Source organism: Ochotona curzoniae, unplaced genomic scaffold (genome assembly GCF_017591425.1).
Source record: "Ochotona curzoniae isolate NIBS_2020 unplaced genomic scaffold, NIBS_Ocur_1.0 scaffold_4937, whole genome shotgun sequence".
Taxonomy (NCBI): domain Eukaryota; kingdom Metazoa; phylum Chordata; class Mammalia; order Lagomorpha; family Ochotonidae; genus Ochotona; species Ochotona curzoniae.
Window position 1 is genome coordinate 1,350,880 of NW_024467126.1, and position 23,869 is coordinate 1,374,748.

At 58.7% G+C, this 23,869-nt stretch overlaps 4 protein-coding genes across 5 annotated transcripts; 3 read left to right on the forward strand and 1 right to left on the reverse strand.

The window, feature by feature from the left end:
* The first annotated feature begins 129 nt into the window (after nucleotides 1-129).
* On the forward strand, nucleotides 130-5,888 carry ZFPL1 (zinc finger protein like 1). The gene is made up of 8 exons (XM_040971017.1): nucleotides 130-264; nucleotides 528-636; nucleotides 735-846; nucleotides 4,123-4,316; nucleotides 4,423-4,498; nucleotides 4,581-4,733; nucleotides 4,930-5,047; nucleotides 5,419-5,888. Exons 2-8 carry the CDS (start codon nucleotides 535-537, stop codon nucleotides 5,603-5,605), a joined length of 942 nt encoding a protein of 313 aa, XP_040826951.1. The 5' UTR covers nucleotides 130-264; nucleotides 528-534; the 3' UTR covers nucleotides 5,606-5,888.
* A 61-nt stretch (nucleotides 5,889-5,949) lies between these two features.
* On the reverse strand, nucleotides 5,950-6,486 carry TMEM262 (transmembrane protein 262). The gene is made up of 3 exons (XM_040971018.1): nucleotides 6,313-6,486; nucleotides 6,121-6,220; nucleotides 5,950-6,026 (listed from the first exon to the last, which is right to left on the reverse strand). Exons 1-3 carry the CDS (start codon nucleotides 6,484-6,486, stop codon nucleotides 5,950-5,952), a joined length of 351 nt encoding a protein of 116 aa, XP_040826952.1.
* Nucleotides 6,487-9,742: 3,256 nt separating this feature from the next.
* VPS51 (VPS51 subunit of GARP complex) lies at nucleotides 9,743-20,142 on the forward strand. Its single transcript, XM_040970911.1, has 10 exons — nucleotides 9,743-10,073; nucleotides 10,350-10,479; nucleotides 16,772-16,918; nucleotides 17,001-17,220; nucleotides 17,298-18,015; nucleotides 18,270-18,485; nucleotides 18,636-18,854; nucleotides 19,157-19,278; nucleotides 19,374-19,461; nucleotides 19,768-20,142. The coding sequence occupies exons 1-10, from the start codon at nucleotides 9,858-9,860 to the stop codon at nucleotides 20,026-20,028; spliced, it is 2,337 nt and encodes a 778-aa protein (XP_040826845.1). The 5' UTR covers nucleotides 9,743-9,857; the 3' UTR covers nucleotides 20,029-20,142.
* Nucleotides 20,143-20,167: 25 nt separating this feature from the next.
* Nucleotides 20,168-23,739, forward strand: TM7SF2 (transmembrane 7 superfamily member 2). Of its 2 annotated transcripts, XM_040970912.1 has the most exons (10): nucleotides 20,168-20,439; nucleotides 20,762-20,958; nucleotides 21,041-21,095; nucleotides 21,305-21,499; nucleotides 21,602-21,705; nucleotides 22,606-22,725; nucleotides 22,800-22,968; nucleotides 23,131-23,211; nucleotides 23,293-23,415; nucleotides 23,501-23,739. In XM_040970912.1, exons 1-10 carry the CDS (start codon nucleotides 20,388-20,390, stop codon nucleotides 23,659-23,661), a joined length of 1,257 nt encoding a protein of 418 aa, XP_040826846.1. In that variant the 5' UTR covers nucleotides 20,168-20,387; the 3' UTR covers nucleotides 23,662-23,739. The 2 variants fall into 2 exon arrangements, with proteins under 2 accessions (XP_040826846.1, XP_040826847.1); XM_040970913.1 differs by lacking the exon at nucleotides 23,131-23,211 and having other exon boundaries at nucleotides 20,184-20,439.
* The last annotated feature ends 130 nt before the right edge of the window (nucleotides 23,740-23,869 follow it).

Consider the following 23,869-nt stretch of genomic DNA (forward strand, 5'->3'; position numbering starts at 1 on the left):
GCCCTGCCGGAGAGGAAGCGGAAGTGACGCAAGGCGGGAGGGCCGACTCCGCTCCTGCACCCCGCGCGCTAGGGGCGTGACCCGGGCGTCATCAGCGCGCGCCGCACCCGGAAGAGACGTGGCAACCGAGAGGGATCAGCGGGGCGGCCCGGAGCGGCAGGCGACAGGGTTGTTGACCGGGACCCCGGTGAGCGCGATTTCTGGTATTCCGTGCTTCCCGCCGAGACCGGTACCAGTCCGTCCATCAGGAACACGGAGAGCGGGGTCTGTGGGAGAGAGGCGGGGCTTGTAAGGGGGTGGGGACCTGGGGGCGGGGCCGGGGTATTTGGGAACTTGTGATTTAGGGGGCCTGGCTGGGGGCGGGATCCTGGGTAGGGGGCGCTGGATAGGGATCGAGGCAGGGGGCGTGGTCCGGGATTTGGGGTTTGCGGGTGGCGGGGTGGGTGGCTCACGGCTGTTGTCTGGAAGAGGTTGAATGCCGGGCTAGGGGAGCCTGGCTGCTTACCCACTGCAGCCCCTACCCCAGGGTCTATCATGGGGCTTTGCAAGTGCCCCAAGAGAAAGGTCACCAACCTATTCTGCTTCGAACACCGAGTCAACGTCTGCGAGCACTGCCTGGTGGTCAACCACGCCAAGGTGGGGGCTCAGGCGCGGAGCGCCCCTGGGCAGGGTCCCGGGTCGGCGGGGACAAGGCTCGCTGTGGACGCCCCTGACACCTTTCCCTCTGGCTCCAGTGCGTCGTCCAGTCCTACCTACAGTGGCTCCAGGATAGCGACTACAACCCCAACTGCCAGCTGTGCGGCGCGCCCCTGGCCAGCCGGGAGACCGCCCGTCTGGTGTGCTATGGTGAGCCGGGGCACCTTGTTGGGGTGGGTGAGGGGCCCTTGGTGACTGGTTCCCAGGCCCCTGCCCCAAAACACCAAAAAGACAGTGAGTCCCCCAGGCCGGGAAAGCCAGCGCCAGATTCTTGTCTGTTAGAGGACTCACCTGATAGGCAACCTCACCAGCAAGCTGTTTCCAACCTCGAGGTTTCAGCGTCCTTCCCAATGTCACAGCTCCTGGTGCCTGCCCTAATGACCCAGGAGGGTTGAACTTAAACCGGTGAGGGCTGTGGCTGTGGGTGCAGGATCCATTACAGGTCCCAAGAGAGCAACCAAGTAGAGAGGCTGACAGCAGTGGGCAGACCACCTGTGCGGGGATGTGGACCCCAGCCTGCTGGTAGGGCCTCAGCATCGTGCCTGTGCAGCAGTGGGCTGTGTGTGTGTTAGCACTTGAGGGTGTGGGAATAAAGGCAGGCAGGCATTTCACATGGACGTGGGTGTTACGTGCAGGAGAGCACACAGAAGTGTGATTCGGGGTATCTGTAGGAAGTAACACGTGTGTTTTATGTTTTTTTTAAAGACTTATTTATTTTTAGTGCAAAGTCAGATATACAGAGAGAGGAGAGACAGAGAGAAATATCTTCCATCCGATGATTCCCTCCCCACGTGACCACAATGGCCGGTGCTGCGCCAAGTGCCAGGAGCTCTTCCTGGTCTCCCACGCAGGTGCAGGGTCCCAAGGCCTTGGGCTGTCCTTGACTGCTTTCCCAGGCCACAAGCAGGGAGCTGGATGAGAAGCGGGGCTGCCGGGATTAGAACCAGTGCCCATATGGGATCCTGGCACGTTCAAGGTGAGGACTTTAGCTGCTAAGCCACGGCACCGGGCCCGATTTTATCTTTTTTTTTCAAGAATGTTATTTGAAAGCTTTATAGATAGAGGAGAGAGAAAAGGTCTTCCTGGTTCATTCTCTAAATGGCTGGGAGCTGGGCAAGTCTGAAGCCAGAAGCCAGGAGCCTCTTCTGGGTGTCCCATGCAGGTGCAGGGGCCCAAGACTTTGACTATCTTCTGCTGCTTTCCCAGACCATAAGTAGGGAAGTGGAGTAGCTGGGACACAAACCAGCGCCCACCTGGGATGCTGCCGCCACAGGGTGAAGGGTTAGCTTGCTCAGCCATGACACTGGTCCCCTGATTTTGTCATCAAATGCACAGATACACTTGTATCCATGGGTACAGACACGCATTCAGGTGCCTGGGTGTGTGGGCAACTTTCTCACAGCCACTAGCCCTAGGTGCGTGATGAGTACGGGCACAGGGGAGCTCCCTGAAAGGGTGGACATCTCTTCTCTGTCATGCCCAACTCCTGTGGGCTGAGCAGCTGAGCAGCACTGGGCTCGGCCTAGACAGAGGATGCCATGAGAGCTGAGACCTCCAGGGGGAAGACAGGAACCAGCAACGAGGGGCACGAGGGGCGGCACCCACACAGACCAAACATTTTTCTGGAAAAAAGGAATGAAAACATGAGTATTTGATGCCAAAATGACTTTTAAAAGGGATTTTATTTGTGAAGCAGAGTTACAGAGAACGAGGAGGAGAGACAGAGGAATAGATCTTCATCCGCAGTCACTCCCCTGGTGACCACAAGAGCGGGTGCTGTGTCAGGCTGGGCCAGGCTGAAGCCAGGAGTCAGGAGCGTTTCCAGAGGGTTGAGGACCTGTCCAGATACATTAGCAGGGAGCTAATGATTTAAGGATTTAAGGAGAGCAACCGACTCTTCACTGGCATGCTCATGAGCTGCTAGTGTGCAGGTGGCAGTTTAATGCACTGTGCCAGAAAGTCAGCCTTATCAAAGATGATAAGAATCCATGTCTGTGAAGAGTCTCAAAAGTTCATGATGTGGAGTTGGCACAGTGGCTCAGCTCGCTAATCCTTTACTTCCAAGCACTGACATAACAAAAGGGCACCAGTTCCTGTCCCAGCTGCTCCACTTCCCATCCAGCTCCGTGCTTATGGCCTAGGAAAGCAGTGGAAGATGCCCAAGTCCTTGGTCCCTAAATCCACATGGAAGAACTCAAAGAAGTTCCTGGCTCCAGACTTTGGATCACCTCATTTGGGGAGCAAACCAGCGGATGGAGGATCTTTCTCTCTGCTTTATTTATTTACTTTTAATATTTATTTATGTTTATTGGAAAGTCAGATATACAGAGGAGGAAAGACAGAGAGGAAGATCCTGCATTTGTTGATTCACTGCCCAAGTGGCTGTAACAGCTGGTGCTGTGCCAGTCTGAAACCAGGAGCCAGGAACCTCTTTCAGGTCTCCCATGTGGGTGCAGGGTCCCAAGGCTTTGGGTTATTCTCAACTGCCTTCCCAGGCCAAAAGCAGAGAGCTAGATGGGAAGTGGAGCTGCCAAGATTAGAACCAGTGCCCATAATGGGTTCTCAGCGCGTTCAGGGTGAGAACAGCCACTAGGCTGTCCTGCCAGGCCCTGATTTATTTATTTTTATTGGGAAGGCAAATCTACAGAGAAGGAGGGACAGATAGATCTATCTGCTGGTTCATTTCCCAGATGGTTGTAACGGACAGATTGAGCAGATCTGTAGCCAGGAGCCAGGAGCTTCTTTAGGGATTCCCACACAGATGCAAGGTCCCTAGGCTTTGAGCCATCCTCAACTGTTTTCCCAGGCCACAAGCAGGGAGCTAGATGGGAAGTAAAGCAGCTGGGACACAAACTTCACCCATATGGGAACCTGGCTCCTAAAGGAGGAGGATTAGCCAATCAAGCCAGTACAGTGGGCCCACAAAATAAATAAATCTTTAAAAAAAAAATCATGATATGCATATTATGAAAAAACTATGCATTGCTTTCAGAATTTCTTTGTACCAAAATGTTTACCTTTAAAATCTTATTTTATGTTTATTTGAGACACAAAGAAGAAAAAAATCTTCCAGCAGCTGGTTCACTGCGCAAATACTCCCAACAGCAGATCTGGGTCAGGTTGAAGGCAGGAGTTGGGAGCTCCAGCTAGGTGTCTCACATGGGTGCTGAGGACCCATGTGCAGGAGCCGTCACCTGCTGCTTTCTGGGGTGCACACTAGCAGTAACCTGAGTCAGGACTCAAACCCCGATACCCCACCATGGAATTTGGACACGCCAAGCAGCATCTCGGTGTCTGTGCCCAAATCCCACTTCCTATGACCTCGGAGAGGTGTCTGTTCATCCTCACACCGCTGGTCGCCCCGCTGCGCAAGGAACCCCAAGCCTCTTCCTCAGGTCCCTTCACCCCTGTTTTCTGTGTCCTCAGATCTCTTCCATTGGGCCTGCCTCAATGAACGTGCTGAGCAGCTGCCCCCAAACACAGCACCCGCAGGCTACCAATGCCCGAGCTGCAGCGGCCCCATCTTTCCCCCAGCCAACCTGGCCGGCCCCGTGGCCTCTGCGCTCAGGGAGAAGCTGGCTACGGTCAACTGGGCCCGGGCGGGCCTGGGCCTCCCTCTGGTGAGAATGCACTCAGTTTGGGCTCCCCCCACCTTCTGCCTGAGCCCCACTGGGTGAGTGGGCCCATCCCCTGGCAGCCTGGTGACCCATGGGATCCTCACTGCAGATTGAGCAAGTGGCGAGCCCAGAGTTGGGGCCTCTCGGCACCTCAGACTTCTCCTCAGACTGGTCCAGCTTCAGCGGTGAGTGGTGGGCTCTGCACCAGCCACTGGGGTGCCTGGCAGCCTGTCCTGCTGGCTGACCACCCTCTCCCTGCCCCTCTAGCCACCGATCCCCCCAGAACGGAGGAGGTAGACAGCGTTTCTGCCGCACAGGCCTTCTACAGCCAGCCGCCGCCACCGCGGCCGCCCGCCTCCCCCAGCAGGCCCGAGCCTCACACTGTCATCCACGTGGGCAGCCTCGAGCTTGCGGCTCATGGTGAGCTGGGCAGCACCACCAGCAGGCCAAGTGTGGTGGGCAGTTTGCGTGGAGGGAGCCTGGGGACCCAGAGCGACACTTCCTCACCTCAGGCACAGATCTCACCGAGGTGCTGGGTCAGGGGTTCCCCCCACTCCCCCAGCCTCTCCGGGCCTGTCTCCCTGATGCTGTTCCTGCTGGCCACCCCAATCTGCAGCTCCCAGGAAGGTATATGACACTCGGGATGATAACCAGGCACCAGGCCTCCATAGGGACTGTGATGATGACAAGTACCGTCGCCGACCGGCCCTGGGCTGGCTGGCCCAGCTGCTCAGGTACCCTTGGTGGGCAGTAGGGAGGAGGGGTGGAGGCCAAGGGCCCCGGGCAGGACAGTTTGCTTGCTTGCCAACAGAAGGGTCTCATGAGCTGTGCAGAGACACCTCCATGGGGCTGTCTCCCCGCCTCCTGCACTGGGAACCTGAGCAGCCACTTCCTGCCCTGCCACCCCTGACACTTTCCTGCTGAACAGTCAAGGGGCCTCAGCCTGGGTGTGGCAGGTGCAGGTGCGGGCAGCTGCATGGACAACATGCATCAGCCAACTGCAGCTCAAGGCTGGCAGCCAGGGCTGCTCTGGGAGTCGGGGGGGGAGGGGTGCAGGCAGGGTGACTGGGGCTGGCGGCCTGATCTGCCTCTCCCCTCCCCGCAGGAGTAGGGCTGGGTCTCGCAAACGACCCCTGAGCCTGCTTCAGCGAGCGGGGCTGCTGCTGCTGCTGGGCCTGTTGGGCTTTCTGTCCCTGCTCGCCCTCATGTCTCGTCTGGGCCGGGCCGCGGCCGACAGTGATCCCAACCTGGACCCGCTCATGAACCCCCACATCCGCGTGGGGCCCTCCTGAGCCCTAGCCTGCGGCCAGGCCAGCCTAGGTCCCCTCCCAGGAGGAGAAGGGAGGGGAGGAGGCTTGGAGCCTTTTACCTGCTCCTCTCCCTCCAGTGTGAGACACTAAGACCCCAGGCCCTGGGACCGCGTGCATCATGGTGGCTGGAAGCTGAGCCTGGGGTCCTACGTGCAGGTCAAGCCATTGTCTTCACCTGCTTTGCTTTCCCCATGGGGTTTCACCTCCCTCCACCTCTCACCCTGCAAAGGAGCTGACAGGTGGAAATAAACCACAGACTTTATTACGGAAACACCCAGAACAGCCTTTTCCTTGTCCCTTGCTAGCAGCATCCTCTTCCCCAGGCCTCAGTGGCTCTCCTCCCGGTACTGAATGGTCAGAAACTCCAGGGACAGGCGGTTGAAGAACATGCCGCCGTTGAGCACTGGGCAGAGGAGAGCACCGGGTCAGCAGCCCCACGCTCTGTTGCCGCCCTGCCCGCTCCTCTAGGCGTACCCCCCACCGTCCCCACCACTCACTCAGGATGGTCAGTGCAAAACACCGCAGAAACTTGTCATGTGTCATCTCGGCGTAGAGTGACCCGATGGCAGCCCAGCAGATGCTGATCACCTGGGAGAACTGTAGGCCCAGCGAGTGGGAGAGTGGCCCCCCTGGCGCAACAGCGAGGTTGTTGCCGTCAGCCCCCTGCCCTCCCCTGGCCCCAGGCCCACCATCAGGACCACCGTGTAGTGGAAGCTCATGCGGTCGTAGTGGTGGGTGAAACAGAAGCTGTGGACGTCACTGATGAAGACGGCGAGGTGGATGAGGAAGAGCAGAAGCGCTGCCACTGTCAGTGTCATGCCTGGCGGAAAGAAAAGCACAGCCAGGCGGTCACGCCAGCGCATCCTGGCTGCACCTGCACCTGTACATGCACGGATCCCCCAGAGGACGGAAGCCAGCGGCCACAGCGGCAGAGCTGTCTGCTTCTGGATGTGCAGGAACAGCACTGGGATTCTAGAACCAGGAGGACACTGGTGAGGCCCAGATTATAGAACCCCAGCCAATTCCAAGAAACACGAGACTTCCATGGGTGGTTGGCCTGTGGGGAGGGGGGACAGTGCCACCATTATGCCCCCGCGGCCCTCATGCTTGATAATGCCACAGTCCCTGCAAAGGCAGAGGGCAGGTTCCTTTGACACATGGGTGACAGTGGCTTAGGAGAGAGCTGAGGGCTGGGCGCCAGGCCCAGGGCACATCTTTGGCAGATGTGAGGTTGGCCCCCAGGGGCTAGTGGGAAGGCACGACTAAGGGCCAGCATGTCCTCCTTTGCTGTCCTAGTCCCCTCTCTGCTCACCCTTGCTGTGGTCACGAGAACAGCTGGTCTTCCCTCTGTCCCCCATCCACCAGGTCTCGGATGTCCCCCCAGGACTGCCTCCCCTCCCCAACAGCTCTTCCACCTGCCAGTGCACACAGTGCTTCCATGCCCCTCCCCTCCTCCAGTGTTTCCAAGAGTCCCATGAGAACACGGACTGGTGATGTAACCTCCGCTCTGTAGTCTGAGGAGAGGAGTGGCTGGAGCCTTCCCAGGCCATGAGTTGGGAGTCAGCTTCCTGAAGCTCTGGAAGCTATGTTGGAGCATCAGGGACAGAGATGTGCCAGCATAAAAACATGTTAACTACACACATGAGCAAGATGAGAACCACAGGACTTGACAGCAAAAAGCTAGGAAAAAACAGCCAGGAGTGACACGGAGGGCCCTGGTGCCTTCAGATTGGAGAGGAGAAAAGAGGCAAAATGTGAAGTTAAACTCAGCTACACCGTTGGCTAAGACCAGGCAGGCAGCGCATTAGGAAGCACCCTTCACTCTGCTTGCTGCCCAGTGTGGTCACACACACATCCCTCAAATCCCTGGCCAAGCCACAAGGAAGGAATGATGTCCCAGGGCTAGCTCCGGCCACGTGTGATCCAGCAATGATTGGCACCCGAGCTGTCACGTGGCTACCGGGGAAGCACTGTACATGAATGTGCCTAGATGAATGCCATTTCAGAAGGAATCCTGGAGCGAGCAATCGCCATGGTGATTGAAATGCCCTCTGCATGCCTACAGCCTGTGTGTGGGGCCTGAGTTCCAACCTGGGTTCTGCTCCCAGAATACTCCAGGTGCGCGCCCACGGGGGCAGCACAGGGGTCTCTGACACGCCTGTGCGTGAGCCCAGATTCGGTTCCAAGCTCCTGTCTCCAGCCTGGCTGCATTTGGAGAGAAAGTCAGTGGAAGGGAGATCACTGCTCCCTGTCTCTGACGTCCAAATAAAAGAAAAAGGTAATGACGTGTTGTTCAAGTAAAATCTTAAGGAATTCATGGATATGTTCTCTGAGGTAATTTGCCCAGTGCAAAGCACCCTTCTAAAAGACCTAATCCCTTCACCTGTTTGCTGAGCCAGCATCTCTGAGTCTTATGCAACTTCATACAGCTCAGTGTACAGATGCACCTATAATTTTAACACTCTCTTAAAAAAAAAAAGATTTATTTTTATTGGAAAGTCAGATTTACAGAGAGAAGGGGAGAAAGAAAAGATCTCGCATCTACTGGGTCACTCCCCAAGTGTCCACAACGGTCGGAGCTGAATTTCTCCAAAGCCACGGGCTTCTTCTGAGTCTCCCACGTCAGTACAGGGTCCCAAGGCTTTGGGCCGTCCTCTACTGCTTTCCTAGGCACAGGCCGGGAGCTGAATGGGAAGCAGGGCCACCAGGATTAGAACTGGTGCCCATATGGGATCCTGGCACATTCAAGACGAGGACTTCAGCTGCTGGGCTACTGTGCCAGGCCCTCAGCCCATAATGTAAGACTTAAAACATATACACTTGATTTTCAAAATGTTAGGAACATGACATGTCAGGAAGGCTGAAGGTAAATGAAGGTTTATTAACTGGTCACTAACAGGAGGACCCTCAGTAAGATTTGTTTCTGTTGGAAAAGCAGAGTGATAAAGAAGGAAATCCCATCTGCTTGTGAAGTTCCAAGATGGCAGTGCCGGAGTTGGGCTGGTCCAAATCTGGGAGCCAGGAGCTTCTTCCGGGTCTCCCACGTGGGTGCAGGGTCCCAAGGCTTTGGGCCGTCCTCTACTGCTTTCCCAGGCCACAGGCAGGGAGCTGGATGGGAAGTGGAGCAGCCAGGATACAAATCTTTGCCCATATGGAATGCTGGTGCCACAGTAAGATTAGCCTACTGTGCTATGGTGCTCATCTCCATTTACTGATTTTTGAAATAAGTGAGTTTAGAACAATTTCTGTATTTTTTGTTTATTTGAAAAACAGAGATCTTCTGTCTGCTGTCTCATTCCCCAAGTTTCCCACAGCAGTCAGGACTGAGCTAGGCAGAAGTTGGGAGCCAGGAACTTGGTCTAGGCTGCCCACGTGGGTGTCAGGGCTCCGCTGTTTGAGCCATCCTTGGCTGCTCAGCAGTGTCCTAACGGCTAGGCTAAGTGCTCACCCTCACAGTCACTTACAGAGGAATCTTAGAATATATCACTGGGTTGGCATTGCAACATCAGGTTACACCAACAGCTTGCCACATTGGCATGCCATAGGAGAGCTGGTTTGGGTTCTGGCTGCTCTGACTACCTGCTCACATATCTGGGCGGGCAGCATAAAATGGCAGCCTCTGCCACTTGCATGGATGACCTGGCTGGAGTTCCTGCCTCCTGACTTCAGCTCGGTCCAGTTGAATTCTCTGCTCAGATTCTCTGCTCATGGACTGGGAAAAGCAGCGGAAAATGGCTCAGTTGGGATACTGGGATTATGTTCCTGGCTTTGGCCTGGCCATGATACCCATCTATCTGGAGAGTAGCCAGGCGATGCAAAATCCTTCTCTTTCTCTATATAACGCTTTCAAATAAATAAATAAATGAACAAACAAATACATATTTAAATAAATAAATACCAATGGAAAAAAACAGCAGGTTGGAGATTGTGGTGCAGCAAATTCTAAGCGGACACTCGTGGCACAGGCCAGCATCCCACAGGAGTGCAGTCCTGCATTTTCCGCCCTCAGCACACCCCAGCTGTCCTCCACATCTGGGCACCAGTCTGCAAAGGGAGGGAGCGGAACCCAACAGGTGCCGCGAGGAACTCTAGTCGCCAATCCCACAGGGTTGCCGAGGGGGAAGGTTTCCGTTGAAGCACTGCCTCGATTCAGCCAGAACTTTATGGCTGCCGGAAGTGGTTGCTTCTCCCGGACTCCTTCCCGGCCTCCGATCCGTGGACTGCAGTGGGGGCGATGGCGGCGGCGGCGGCCGCCGGGCCTGGTCCGGGGGACTCCCCCGAGGGGTCCGAGGCCGAGGCGCCGGAGCGCCGGCGGAAGACGCACGGGATGCTGAAGCTTTACTACGGCCTGTCGGAGGGCGAGGGCGCCGGGCGCCCCGCGGGACCGGACCCCCTGGACCCCACGGACCTCAACGGGGCGCACTTCGATCCGGAAGTCTATCTGGACAAGGTGTGTGTTATGGGGGGAGGGGGTGTCCTGGGAACGGACCCCAGCCCCACCCAGCATGTCTTCTGCTCAGGGGGGTCGGGTGGGGACGGGCGCAGAGCCCCCCCAAAGGGAGGAGGACCAGCCGGAGGTGCTGCTGTGGGGTCCTAGGTCTGGGCTGACATGGAGGGAGGGGGCGTGGTCCAGGGAATGGACGGAGCCTGAGCTTGGCCAGGCGGACAAACTCCCAGATGGGGTGGGCGGGGTGAGGGCCAGACGCTGACCACCCGACTCCTGCAGCTGCGGAGAGAGTGCCCCCTGACCCAGCTGATGGACAGTGAGAAGGACATGGTGCGGCAGATCCGGGCTCTGGACAGCGACATGCAGACCCTGGTCTACGAAAACTACAACAAGTTCATCTCCGCCACAGGTGACAGCCCTGGCCCATGCTCCATAATGTGGGGGACACACTTGCCCCACTGGCCCGGGTGGACAGTCTGAGATGTGTAGGCTGGACCCACGCTCCCATCACCTCCCTCCCTCAAAGGCTTTGTGGTCAGACACTGAGAAAGAGAAAAAAATCTATTTTTATTGGAAAATCAGACTTACAGAGAGAAGGGGAGACAGAGGAAGATCTTCTGTCCTCTGATTCACTCCCCAAGTGGCTGCAGTGGCCAGACCTGAGCCAATCTGAAGCCAGGAGCTTCTTCTGGGTCTCCCACACGGGTGTGGGGTCCCAAAGCTTTGGGCCGTCCTCGGCTGCTTTCCCAGGCCACAGGCAGGGAGCTGAATGGGAAGCAGGGCTGCTGGGATTAGAACTGGTACCCATATGGGACCCTGGCGCATTAAAGGCGAGGACTTTATCCACTAGGCCACCACGCTAGGCCCTGGAGCATATGAGCATATTTATTTATTTATTTTAAAGGAAAAAAATGACAAAGTGAGTGTTAGGAGTCAGCGATTTTCAATGTCAACCAAGTACGCAACCTTGCATTCATGCAAGAAAGACACACCCAATGCCTCCTTTCCGCCCCCACACCCACCCTTTCCCTGTGTTTCCTTCATTTGGTCAAGAGTAGTTCTTCCCGTCGGGCCGTGAGCTGCCTGGGCAGAGCGCCTCCTTGGCTGGGGCCCGCATTCTGGTTAAGGATGGACTGCAGTCAGGGCCTGAGCCGGGGCAGCAGCAGGTGCAGGGGACAGAGAAGGGACTGGTGCCCGTTTCCGGGGTGAGTGACAGAAGACCACCTGTGGTGGTGGCATTTGAGCAGCACCTGGAGGAGAGGAGCCAGCATGGGGGGCAGGCGCTCCGAAGGGCACATGTATCTGCTGCTTTCCATGTCACAGGGGCCAGCGAGAGACTGCAGGGAGCGCCTGCCTCCTGGCTTCAGCCTGCCACAGCGCTGGCCCTTGCAGCCATTCAAGAAGTGAACCACGAGGTGGAAGATCTCTCTAATTCTGTCTTCGAAATAATTTTGTTTTTAAAGAGAGAGTTGTGGAATTTTTGGAAGTCAGTGTTGTGGTGTCGTGGGTTAAGCTTCCTGCATCTCACACTGGAGTGCACTGCTCCGCTTGCAGTCCAGCTCCCTGCTAATGAGCACAGGAGGACAGCGGAAGGTGACCGGCCCAATCGGGCTGCTGCTACCCTTGTGGGAGACTGAGATGGTTCCTAGTTCCTGGCTCCTGCCTTTGGCCTGGCCCAACCCTGGCTGCTACAGCCGTTGGAGGAGTGAATGAGTGGATGGAAGAGTGTTTCTGTGTGTGTTTGTGTGTGTTTCTCTGCCACACTGCCTTTCACATGTATGACTCTTTATGAAAAGAACTGACAAGCGTAAGCGAGACGCCGAGGATGGTACTAGCGTGCAGTACATCCATGCTGGGCAGGAGAGAGTGGAGTGGAAAAGGAGCAGAATCTTCAGGAGGGAAATGGGGTGAGACTCATCAGGGAGGGCAGGGGCAGGGGCTGACCCTGGTCGGGGCAGAGCAGGGAGTAGAATGAGGGCAAGACCAGGTGCCAGGTAAAGGAGACACAGTTTAGGGACTGAGGCGTTTGTGTTCAGACAGATGGGTGATGGGTTTGTCTTTATGTTTATTTGAAAGGCAGAGTCACAGAGAGGAAGGACAGAGAGATTCCCTGTCAACTGGTTCACTCCCCAAGTGCCCACAGCAGCCAGAGCTGGGCCGATCCGAAGCCGGGAGCCAGGAGCTTCTTCCGGGTCTCCCCGGGCTTAGGGTGGACTGTGATCGTGCAGCAGGAATGGGAGCTGGTGGAGTGACGCAATAAGGAGGGTGGAGTGACGCAATAAGGAGGAGGCCTATGCTGCTTTTTTTTTTTTTTTTACTTTTTATTAGAAAGTCAGATATACAGAGAGGACAAGAGACAGAGAGGAAGATCTTTGATCACTCACTCACTCCCCAAGTGGCCATAATGGCGGGAGCTGAGCCGATCCGAAGCCAGGAGCTCTTCCTGGTCTCCCATGCAGGTGCAGGCCACAAGCTGCATGGGATTAGAACTGATGCCCATATGGGATCCTGGAGTGTTCAAGGAGAGGACTTTAGCCATTAGGCTACCATGCTGGGCCCAGCTCATGCTGCTTTAAAAAAAAGTTTTAAATTTTTCATTTTTCTTTTGCAAAGACCTCTGAAGAAAGTAAAACTAGACAGCCAACACAGTGGCTCAACAGGCCAACCCTCTCCCTGAAGCGCTGGTATCCCGTGTGGGTGCCAGTTCGTGTCCCAGCTTCTCCACTTCCCTTCCAGCTCCCTTCTGATGGTCTGGGAAGGCAGCAGAGGATGGCCCAACTGCTTGCTGTACCCATGTGGAAGAAGCTCCTGGCTTCAGCCTAGCCCAGCCCTGGCCCATACAGCCATCTGGGGAGTGAACCAGTGGCTGGAAGGTCTCTCTGTCCCTGTTGTCTCTCTCTAAAATCTGCCTTTCCAATAAAAGCAAATACATGTAAGGGGTGGCAGAGGAGGCCACAGGGTCAGTCACGGGAGATCTGGGAGCAGAACGATACAGACTGACAAACAGACGCTGCAGCACGGGGCCCCAGTGTGGGGGAACAGAGCTGTGGCGGGTGGACGGAGCAGCCCGCAGGCTGTGGGCTGCCCAGCGGTCTCTGACAAGGGCTGGAAAACATGGTTGGGGCTTCCGGAGCTGCCTCATCCATCCTGAGGGTGTTCACAGGCCACGTGGCATGAGCGAGGTTCATGGTGTGAAGGAGTGAGGCCAGGGCGCCAGACATCTTAACATTTCCAACACGGGGTGTCGTTCTAAACGGTGCTGCTACTGGCACTCCGCAGGACACCCCCAAGCTATGACTGAAAATAGAGAGAAAGCCCAGCAAAGTGGGGCCAGCGTCGCCAGTGGGGTTCAGCAGCTGGCATCCTGTCCCTGTGAAGGTGTTGGGTGATGACACACATCCCTGGGCCCGTCACTCACGTGGGAAACCCAGATCAATTTCCTGGCTGCTGGCTTCACCCAGGGCCTCTCTGATTCAATAAGGCAGAGAGAGGAATGGATTTAAAAAGGTTCCACCATATATTTTTCTGCAAGAAATACAAAGGTGTGCGTAGCTGCAGAGCAAGAGCTGATAAAGGTTGTCTATGCAGAAGGAGCCAGCAGAAAGGTGGGAGACTGTGTGATCAGAGGAGAGACACCTTAAGACAGAGTTGCTCCTGGAAACAGGTTGCCTCAACACCGTGCACCTGCTGTGCAAACACAGGATGGCTCTACAGACTCCCCAGAAGTGGGCGTGGCCTTCAGATTTTTGTGGGTTTTTTGTTTTCCCCTGGGATATGAAATTAGAAATCAACAGAAAGGGATTTTAGGGCCGCTGCAATGGCTCATTGGCTAATCCTCTCTACCTGCAAGCCTTGGCCTCTTATATGGAAACTGGTTCGTGTCCTGGTTGCTCCATTTCTCATCTAGCTCCATGCTTATGGTCTGAGAAAGCAGTAGAGGACGGCCCACAGCCTTGGGACCCTGTACTCAAGTAGGAGATCCAGAAGAAGCTCCTGGCTCCTGGGTTTGGGTTGTCTTAGCTCCTGCCTTTGTAGCTCCTGCCTTTGGGGAGTGAACCAGCGAATGGAAAATCTTTCTCTCCTCTCATTTCTTTGTAAATCTTCCTTTCAAATAAAAATAAATTCTTTAAAAACAAGCAAATAAAAGTCATTTTAGAAATTCACAAACATGTGAAAATTAAACATGCACCAAAAAAAAGCAACACAAAATAATGAAGTGTATAACAGAAACATATCACCCAGAGCATCATAAAACAAAACAAAACCAAAGGGCTCAGTTTTTAAAGACTTATTTTTTTTTACGGGAAAATCAGATATACTCTTTTTGAAAAAAAAAAAAAAAGGATATACTTATTTTTATTGGAATGTCAGAGAAAAGGAAAAACAAAGAGGAAAATCTTCCATCTGCTGATTCACTCCCCAAGTGGCCACAACGGCTGGAGCTGAACCAATCCAAAGCCAGGAGCTTCTTCCAGGTCTCCCACGCAGGTGCAAGGTCCCAAGGCTTTGAGCCATCCTCAACTGCTTTCCCAGGCCACAAGCAGGGAGCTGGATGGGAAGTGGAGCTGCTGGGATTAGAACCGGCGCCCACATGGGATCTTGGCACATTCAAGGTGAGGACTTTAGCCACTAGATCACCGCGCTGGGCCCAATTCTCTGGTTTTGGCTAAACAGTTGATGACAGAATATCTACCTCCAAATGATGGGGTCACTTGGTTTCAGTTGTATTGCTTTTGTGTTGATTTGGAAGGCAGAGAGAAGGGAGAGAGAGTGTGTGTTCCCATCTGCTGGGTCACTCCCCAGAAGTCTGCAGCAGCCGGGGCTGGGCCAGGCTGCAACCAGGAGCTCACGCTCCATCTGGTCTCCCATCTGCTGGCAGGGATTCGACTGCTTCAGCCGTCTGCTGTGACCCCAGAGTGCACCTTACTAAGAGGTAGTACAAAGAGCAGAGCCAGGTCTTAAACGCAGCACTCAGATGTGGGAGGAGCCCCAGGGTGGTCCAGCCACTGCACCCCCTGTCCATCCCATCCTGCCGTGTGGGGTGTGGGCCTCCCAGGATGGTCCAGCCACTGCACCCCCTGTCTGTCCCATCCTGCTGTGTCACTACTTTCTGCTTCTGTAGTGTCATGACCTAAGGGTGCTGTCTGGACCATCTCAGTGTCATCTTTTTAAAAAAGATTTATTTATTTTTATTGGAAGGGCAAATCAGATTTACAGAGAGAAGGAGAGACAGAAAGATCTTCCGTCCACTGGTTCACTCCCCAAGTGGCTGCAATGGCTGTTGCTGAGCTGATCCTGAGCCAGGAGCCAGGAGCTTCTTCTGGGTCTTCCATCCTGGTACATAGCCCCAAAGTAGTGAGCTGTCCTGTACTGCTTTCCCAGGCCACAGGCAGGGAGCTGGAAGGGAAGTGAGCAGCCGGGAATACGAACTGGCGACCATTTGGGCTCGTGGTGCTGCAGGTGGGGGATTAGTGTGGTGTGCCACTGCACTGTCCCTTCACTCTGTGCACTTGCTGTTTCTGGGATCAACAGAGGACTGCCAAAGTCTCCTATAACCGAGGTGACTCTGCCCCCACTCGGCTTCCCTTTCTGATCTCAGTGGTGCTCCTGAGAGTTCAGGATCCCCCGTCAATGTTGGAGATCATTGTACAGGGAACGGTGGTGGCTCCCCAGACACTGTTGTAGGCAGACCCGGCTTGTGGGTGGAGGGAATGGGATGGGAGAGAGCCCGAAGGCGGGATGGGAGTAGCCAGCACCCGGGAGGGAAGACCAGTGGAAGAACAGGTTCTGGGAAACTCCCAGGTTTGTTCTGGAAATGAGACAGGCAGGTTGCTGTGTGTCCACATGCTAAGTAGGTCATTGTGCATGGGGCCTGAACAGGATGGAAGCTGAAGGTGTCCGTCGCTGACAGGGCTCCGGCAAGGGCAGGGACCAGGAAGCAGACAGGGCTGGCTGGCTGCTCTGCCCGTTTGTACCGACTCGATGTCTGCTGCATTTCTCCCACGTCCCTGTTGGGAGTCGGGGACTGTGGATGGAGTGCTGAGTGTTGAGCAGAAAACGTACTTGGGCAGACCCAGGGAGGGCTGCAAGAATGGCAGGGGGAGGGGCCTGGGGACCCTGAGGTCACGAGATTAAAGAGACCGTTTGGGGCAAGTTGGTGTCCTGGTAAGCTGTTTGGAGGTGGGAAGGAAGTGGCTGTGTGGGCCAAAGCTGTGCTGAGGCTGCACAGCAGGCAGAGGGAAGGAGGCCCAGGTGGGCCACAATGAGGGGCACATGGGAACCAAGATGGAGTGCCAGGGTCGCTGTGTCCACAGTTCCTGAAGAGGGCCACGGCTTGTAGTGGGCAGCCAGGCTGGGTGACGGGGTTCTAGAAGGAGGCAGGGCTCGGAGCTGAGATGTGCGGAGGGGATAGGACAGGTGGACCACGTGGATGGGTTTGAGGTCGGCCAGCAGTCGTTCGAAGGCTGGGTCCCATGCATGTTGAGAGTACAGGAGGGGGGCAAGAGGAGACAGCTGTCAGGAACCCACAAGAGTGTTCTGGAAGCCTTGGACCTGCCTTGGACCCTTCAAGGAGAGAGACCATGCCCCAGTCGTCTCGGCCTCTTTAGATGTGGGCAGCAGTCCTGAGGGTCACGGGCAGGTGAGTGTCCATGCCGCACTGACTCCCTGCCCCTTTCGCCTGCCCCGCCCCCGCTCGGCAGACACCATCCGCAAGATGAAGAGCGATTTCCGCAAGATGGAGGACGAGATGGACCGGCTGGCCACCAACATGGCCGTCATCACGGACTTCAGCGCGCGCATCAGCGCCACGCTGCAGGACCGGCACGAGCGCATCACCAAGCTGGGAGGTGTGCCCGGCCTGAGGCGCCCACAGCGGGTCCCCTGGGGGTTGCGGCTTGGGGCTTACATCACCTCCTCCCCGTCTCCCAGGGGTCCACGCACTCCTGCGGAAGCTGCAGTTCCTCTTCGAGCTGCCGTCACGCCTCACCAAGTGTGTGGAGCTGGGCGCCTATGGGCAGGCGGTGCGCTACCAGGGCAGAGCGCGGGCTGTGCTGCGCCAGTACCAGCACCTGCCCTCCTTCCGTGCCATCCAGGATGACTGTCAGGTCATTACGGCGCGTCTAGCCCAGCAGCTGCGCCAGCGCTTCAGGTGAAGCCCCTCATCCCAGCCCCCCGCTCCCCGCGTGGTCCCTGGCGCCCCCATCACCGCCCTCTGCTTGTCCACAGGGAGGGCGGCTCAGGCGCACCCGAGCAGGCCGAGTGCGTGGAGCTGCTGCTGGCCCTGGGCGAACCTGCAGAGGAGCTGTGCGCTGAATTCCTGGAGCACGCCCGGGGGCGCCTGGACGCGGAGCTCAAGGGTCTGGAGGCGGAGCTGGGGCCCTCCCCGCCGGCCCCTGATGTGCTGGAGTTCACCGACCGCGGCGGCAGCGGCTTCGTGGGCGGCCTCTGCCAGGTGGCAGCGGCCTACCAGGAGCTGTTTGCAGCCCAGGGCCCCGCGGGCACCGAGAAGCTGGCGGCCTTCGCCCGCGAGCTGGGCGGCCGCTACTTTGCGCTTGTGGAGCGGCGGCTGGCGCAGGAGCAGGGCGGCGGGGACAACTCGCTGCTGGTGCGAGCGCTGGATCGCTTCCACCGGCGCCTGCGGGCCCCTGGGGCACTGCTGGCTGCTGCGGGGCTGGCCGAGGCTGCCACAGAGATTGTGGAGAGAGTGGCCCGGGAGCGCCTGGGCCACCACCTGCAGGGCCTGCGGGCCGCCTTCCTGGGCTGCCTGACTGACGTGCGTCAGGCCCTGGCGGCACCTCGTCTGGCCGGGAAGGAAGGCCCAGGCCTGGCCGAGTTGCTGGCCACCGTGGCCAGCTCCATCCTGAGCCACATCAAGGCCTCTCTGGCTGCCGTGCACCTCTTCACCGCCAAGGAGGTGTCCTTCTCCAACAAGCCCTACTTCCGGGTATGCTCTGCCTTCAGGCCCCCTTCACTCTTCTTGCTGGCTGGCTGCCCAGGCCCCTTCATGGTACCCTGGCAACTGGGGACATAACGGCCATTGTCCGGCACTTGCTGGGTGTGGGCTCAGGGTCTCCTGAGAGCTCTGAGGGTCCCCTGTGGCAGCTCCCCGCCAGCAGGTGGCCCATTCTGCTGATTAAATTCCTGGGACGTCAGCCGGGAGACCACCCCTGTTCAGCTCGGCCTTCCTCCTCCTCCCAGGGCGAGTTCTGCAGCCAGGGCGTCCGCGAGGGCCTCGTAGTGGGCTTCATCCGCTCCATGTGCCAAACGGCCCAGAGCTTCTGTGACAGTCCTGGGGAGAAGGGGGGCGCCACGCCGCCCGCCCTGCTCCTGCTGCTCTCCCGCCTCTGCCTGGACTACGAGACCGCCACCATCTCTTACATCCTCACCCTCACCGACGAGCAGTTCCTGGTGCAGGTGAGCTGGGGTGCTGAGGTGGGCAGGGAGGAGGGCAGTGCCGGCAGCGCAGGAGGCTGGGTCTTCCCCGCCTTCCGCCTGTGCTGGGCCCCCAGCTGTCTGCATCCTCTGAGCTGCACCTGGGACCCACTGACCCCCGCCCCCACCCAGGACCAGTTTCCAGTGACGCCTGTGAGCACCCTGTGTGCGGAGGCCCGGGAGACAGCCCGGCGGCTGCTGACCCACTACGTGAAGGTGCAGGGCCTGGTCATCTCACAAATGCTGCGCAAGAGTGTGGAGACGCGGGACTGGCTCAGCACCCTGGAACCACGCAATGTGCGCGCCGTAATGAAGCGGGTGGTGGAGGACACGACAGCCATCGACGTGCAGGTGTGGGCCCAAGCCGCCCTCTGATGGACAGGACGGAAGGGCCCAGCTGCCCGTGCCCACAGTGCCTGACTGGGGACACCATCACCCCAATCTACCAAGTGGGGAGCTTGGGCTGGGGCTGAAGATGGGGGCCCAGAGCACTCTTGGGGCCTGCCTTTGCCCCACTCCACTCCACGTGGTCAGTTCCAGACATACTGAACCCGCCCCAGTAGACACAGGCCCAGCAGTGGTGAAGGGGTGAGGGTCCCCAGGCCCCCGCGGGGGCTGCAGGTGCCTGCTGCAGTACCTCCTCTGGCCACCAGGTGGGGCTCCTGTACGAGGAGGGCGTCCGCAAGGCGCAGAGCAGCGACTCGAGCAAGAGAACCTTCTCGGTGTACAGCAGCTCCCGGCAGCAGGGCCGCTACGCACCCAGCTACACGCCCAGGTCTGCGGGGGCGGGCGAGGCACAGGGCGAGCGGCCAGGAGGCCAGGGGTGCAGGGTGGCCCGTGACTCCCCCGTCTTCCCCCCAACACATCCAGTGCGCCCATGGACACCAACCTGCTAAGCAACATCCAGAAGCTGTTCTCTGAGCGGATCGATGTGTTCAGCCCTGTGGAATTCAACAAGGTGTGCAGCCAGGGAGGGCGGTGGAGCAGCCTCACACCACCACGACCTGTCTCTAGTGGCTGGAGCCGCTCGCCAGCGCCCCCTGGCCCCGTTCAGGGTCTGGCCTCCGCCATGGTCTCCCCACACAGATGCCCTGATTCCTCCCAGGGACTCCTTCCTGCTCCTTACTGATTCTGGTCCCCTCCTTCTCTGCCTCCGGCTGCTGGGCCCTCCGGTTCACTCCCCCTTCCTTCCTCTCTGGGCCCTGGGACTCCCTCCGCAGCTGCTGGTTCTGAGCTGCGTGTCCCTCTCCCTCCCTGCCTGCAGGTGTCTGTGCTGACTGGCATCATCAAGATCAGCCTGAAGACGCTGCTCGAGTGTGTGCGGCTGCGCACCTTTGGGCGCTATGGGCTGCAGCAGGTGCAGGTGGACTGCCATTTCCTGCAGCTCTACCTGTGGCGCTTCGTGGCCGACGAGGAGCTCGTGCACCTGCTGCTGGATGAGGTGGTGGCCTCAGCCGCCCTGCGCTGCCCAGACCCAGTGCCCATGGAGCCCAGTGTCGTCGAGGTCATCTGCGAGCGTGGTTAGGCACAGCCGCTGCTGAGGCACTGGCCAGCCCCGCAGCCCCAGCCTGGCCTGCCTAGGCGCAGCCCTCTCCAGCGGGCGAGTGTCTGAATCCCCATAATAAACCCGTGTGGCCTCCTCCATGTCACTGGCTGGGGCGGGACTTGGTGGGGGTGGGGCTTAGAGTCGGAGGCTACTGAGTGGCTTGCATTGCGGCCGCCCCCGGCAGCCGATTTGCTGGTGTGCTGGGCCCACGATGGGCAGGGGGCGCGTCGCTTTATAAGGCTTATCGGTTGCCAAGCTGTGGCAAGACAGGTGCAGGCTCAGCGGGCCCCATGGGCGGGCAGCCTTTGTGAGCCCCGGTCCCCGACAACGCCGAGACCATGGCCCCACCTCAGGGCTCCCAGGCCCCGCTGGAATTCGGGGGACCCCTGGGTAACGGGGCGGAGAGGGGAACAGACGCTAAGAGCTACCGGCGGGGGCGGGACGGGGTCTGAGCACGGAGGCTGGGGGAGTGTGGAGGACGGCAGGGTGAGGGTGGCTGGGGGGGGGCTGCAGCACTCCGGCAGCCGTGGGGTGGAGGCCTGTAAGGTACAGGGACCTGAGGGTCTTGGAGGGGACTTGGGGACCACGATGGGTTCAGGAAGCAGCGCAGCAGTTGAGCGCTACGGAGCAGGGTGACAGGAGCGAGCGCTAGTAATGGAAGCTTCCCTGCGGAGGCTGGGGACGCCCGACGCAAAGCCCTTCCCTCCCCCAGGCGCCGCGGCGCTGCTGGTGCTGCTGCCTGGCACCATGTTCCACCTGCTGCTGGTGGCCGGCTCCGGCCCGGCGCGCCTCCTGGGCCCACCCCCCTACCTGCCCGGGCTGGAGACGCTCTGGAGCCCGCGGGCGCTGCTGCTGGTGCTCGCCTGGCTCGGTCTGCAGGCAGCGTTCTACCTGCTGCCCGCGCGCAAGGTGTGGGGCTCGGCTGGCGGGAGGTGGGCGGGTGGGGGGTGGCCGCCCACAGCCTCACCAGGGCCCCTCTTTAAACCTGCAGGTGGCCGAGGGGCTGGAATTGAAGGACAAGAGTCGCCTGCGCTACCCCATTAATGGTGCCTGGGGCAGCCGTGTCGGGTGGAGCAGCAGGGAGGGTCCAGGGCAGACGCGCGGGGTATCCCCACAACCCCACCAAGTGTGCGGCTGCGCTCGGGCAGGGCGCGGGGGAGGGAGGGCAGCCCAGGGCTAGGTGACGTCTGGGACAGCCTGAACCCTGGACTGTGGGAGGGGGCGCGCCCCGGGCTCACCGCGTGTCCCCGCACAGGCTTCCAGGCGCTGGTGCTGACAGCCCTGTTGGTGGGGCTGGGGGCTGCAGCCGGCCTGCCGCTGGGGGCGCTCCCGGAAATGCTCCTGCCCCTGGCATTCGCGGCCACCCTCACCGCCTTCATCTTAAGTCTGCTTCTCTATCTGAAGGCTCAGCTAGCCCCCGCTTCCGCCCTGGCCCCTGGGGGGAGTTCAGGTGAGCGAGGACCCCAGCAGGGGCTGGAAATGAAGGCTGACCCCTGACCTTGGCAGAGGGGATGCCCTGCCTGTCCCCTCACCCTCCTCTTATCAACTCCAGGCAATCCCATTTATGACTTTTTCCTGGGACGGGAACTCAACCCTCGCATCGGTTCCTTTGACTTCAAGTATTTCTGTGAGCTGCGGCCTGGCCTCATCGGCTGGGTATGCTGGGCAGGGCTGAGCCGGGCTGGCCTCGGGCTGGGGGAGGCAGTGTGCGAAGCCTCCAAAATGGGCAGGAGGGGTCACTTACGGACAGAGGTCATGAATCACTCACAGCTTCCACTAACACTCGTCCACCCACCACGTACCCTCCCCCACCCCCAGCAAGGGTGCTGAGGACCAGACAAATGGGAAAGAAAATAATGGCATATATGTCTCGTAGAACCTACCTTCCAGATAGAGGGCTGAGGTTTTTTTTTTTTTTAATCCACTGCATATTCACGAGGGGAGGGCAGTAGGTGGGTGGGGGTCAGGAGGGCATGCGAGGTGTCGAGGTAGCGGTCAGGGGTCAGGTTGGGTGGTCATATACTGCTTGGTGGTCAGGACCTAAGTTAGCCCTGGCCCTTCTGCTTGTATCTGGTTAACAATCATGTCTGCTGGGCTACAGTCAAGGTTACCAGAAGGGACCCACACTCCTGTGAATCACCTCGCCCATGGGCAGGGGTGCCGAGTGCCCAGCCTGGGTCAGGGTCTTGGGCTGCCTGCAGGCACCTCGTTTGTGCCCTAAGATTGTGAGGCTTAGCAGCTGGAGCTGACCTCAAGGGTGACCCTGAGCTCAGGGCTAGACCAATGAGATGCCCAGGGCAGCCCCACTGGCATTTCCTGTGAGCCAGGTACCCCCAACATGACATGACTGGGGAGTCCTCAGCTCCACAAAACAGGGCCCCTGGGCACCCTGTTCTCCATGCAAGGAGGGGCGGGATCCCACAGGCAGGGCCACCTCCAGAGTGGCTCATGCCCCTCCCTGTGTCCGAGGGGCTGGAGGGACCGTGAGGACAGCGCTGCAGAAGAGGGGGTGGCTTGACCCTGCTGAGAGTGACTGCCCTGTCCCCGTGTCCCCAGGTCCTGCTCAACCTGGCCTTGCTGCTGCAGGAGGCGAAGCTGCGGGGCAGCCCCTCCCTGGCCATGTGGCTGGTCAATGGCTTCCAGCTGCTCTACGTGGCAGACGCCCTGTGGTACGAGGTGAGGCTGCAGTGGGCAGGGTGGCCAGGGGCGTCCCAGGACATGGTGTGGACTAAGCCACTGCATGCCCGCAGGAGGCCGTCCTCACCACCATGGACATCACGCACGATGGCTTTGGCTTCATGTTGGCTTTCGGGGACCTGGCGTGGGTTCCCTTCACCTACAGCTTGCAGGCACAGTTCCTGCTGTACCACCCGCAGCCCCTGGGGTTACCCGCGGCGGGAGCCATCTGCCTCCTCAATGGTCAGTGGGGAAGGGGCCCCATGAGCCGTCACTTCCCCTCCTCAGTCTCACATTCAGTTCACTCAGCGTGCACTAGGTGGGGGTGGTCCCCAGGGGGTGGGCAGGCAGGGTCAGGGTGGCCTTTGGTCCTGACCACCTGTTCATCTTGTCCCCTCCCCCCAGCTATCGGCTACTACATCTTTCGGGGGGCTAACTCTCAAAAGAACACTTTCCGGAAGAATCCCTCTGACCCCAGCGTGGCGGGTGAGCTGGGTGACACTCCCAGGTGAGTGGGCTGCGGGGCGCCTGCAGAGTTCCCAAGCCCCATCACCTGCCTTTCCACAGGCCTGGAGACCATCCCCACAGCCACGGGGCGGAGGCTGCTCGTGTCCGGCTGGTGGGGGGTGGTCCGCCATCCCAACTACCTTGGGGATCTCATCATGGCGCTGGCCTGGTCACTGCCCTGCGGTGAGCAGCTGAGTGGGGTGGGGTGGGCGGGGGTAGGGCCCGTCAGCACTGAGGCGGGCAGTGACGAGAGCCCCGCTTCCCCCAGGGCTGTCCCACCTGCTGCCTTACTTCTATATCCTCTACTTCACGGCCCTGCTGGTGCACCGGGAGGCGCGGGACGAGCGGCAGTGCCGGCAGAAGTACGGCCGGGCCTGGCAGGAGTACTGCCGCCGCGTGCCCCATCGCATCCTGCCCTATGTCTATTGAGGCCGCCTCGCCTGCCACCCTCCTCCGCAGGACCAGGAGCCCGGAGCTCGTCCGCCAGCCTCAGGGAAGACCAGAGAAGTCAGGGTCTCCTTTGGATAAACACCCTGAACTTTCTCTGTGCTTGTTTCATTGGGGGGGCCAACGTGCGTCAGCGCCAAGCTGAGATGGCTTGGGGGCAATGGGCGGGACAATAGCCGTCACTCCAAAA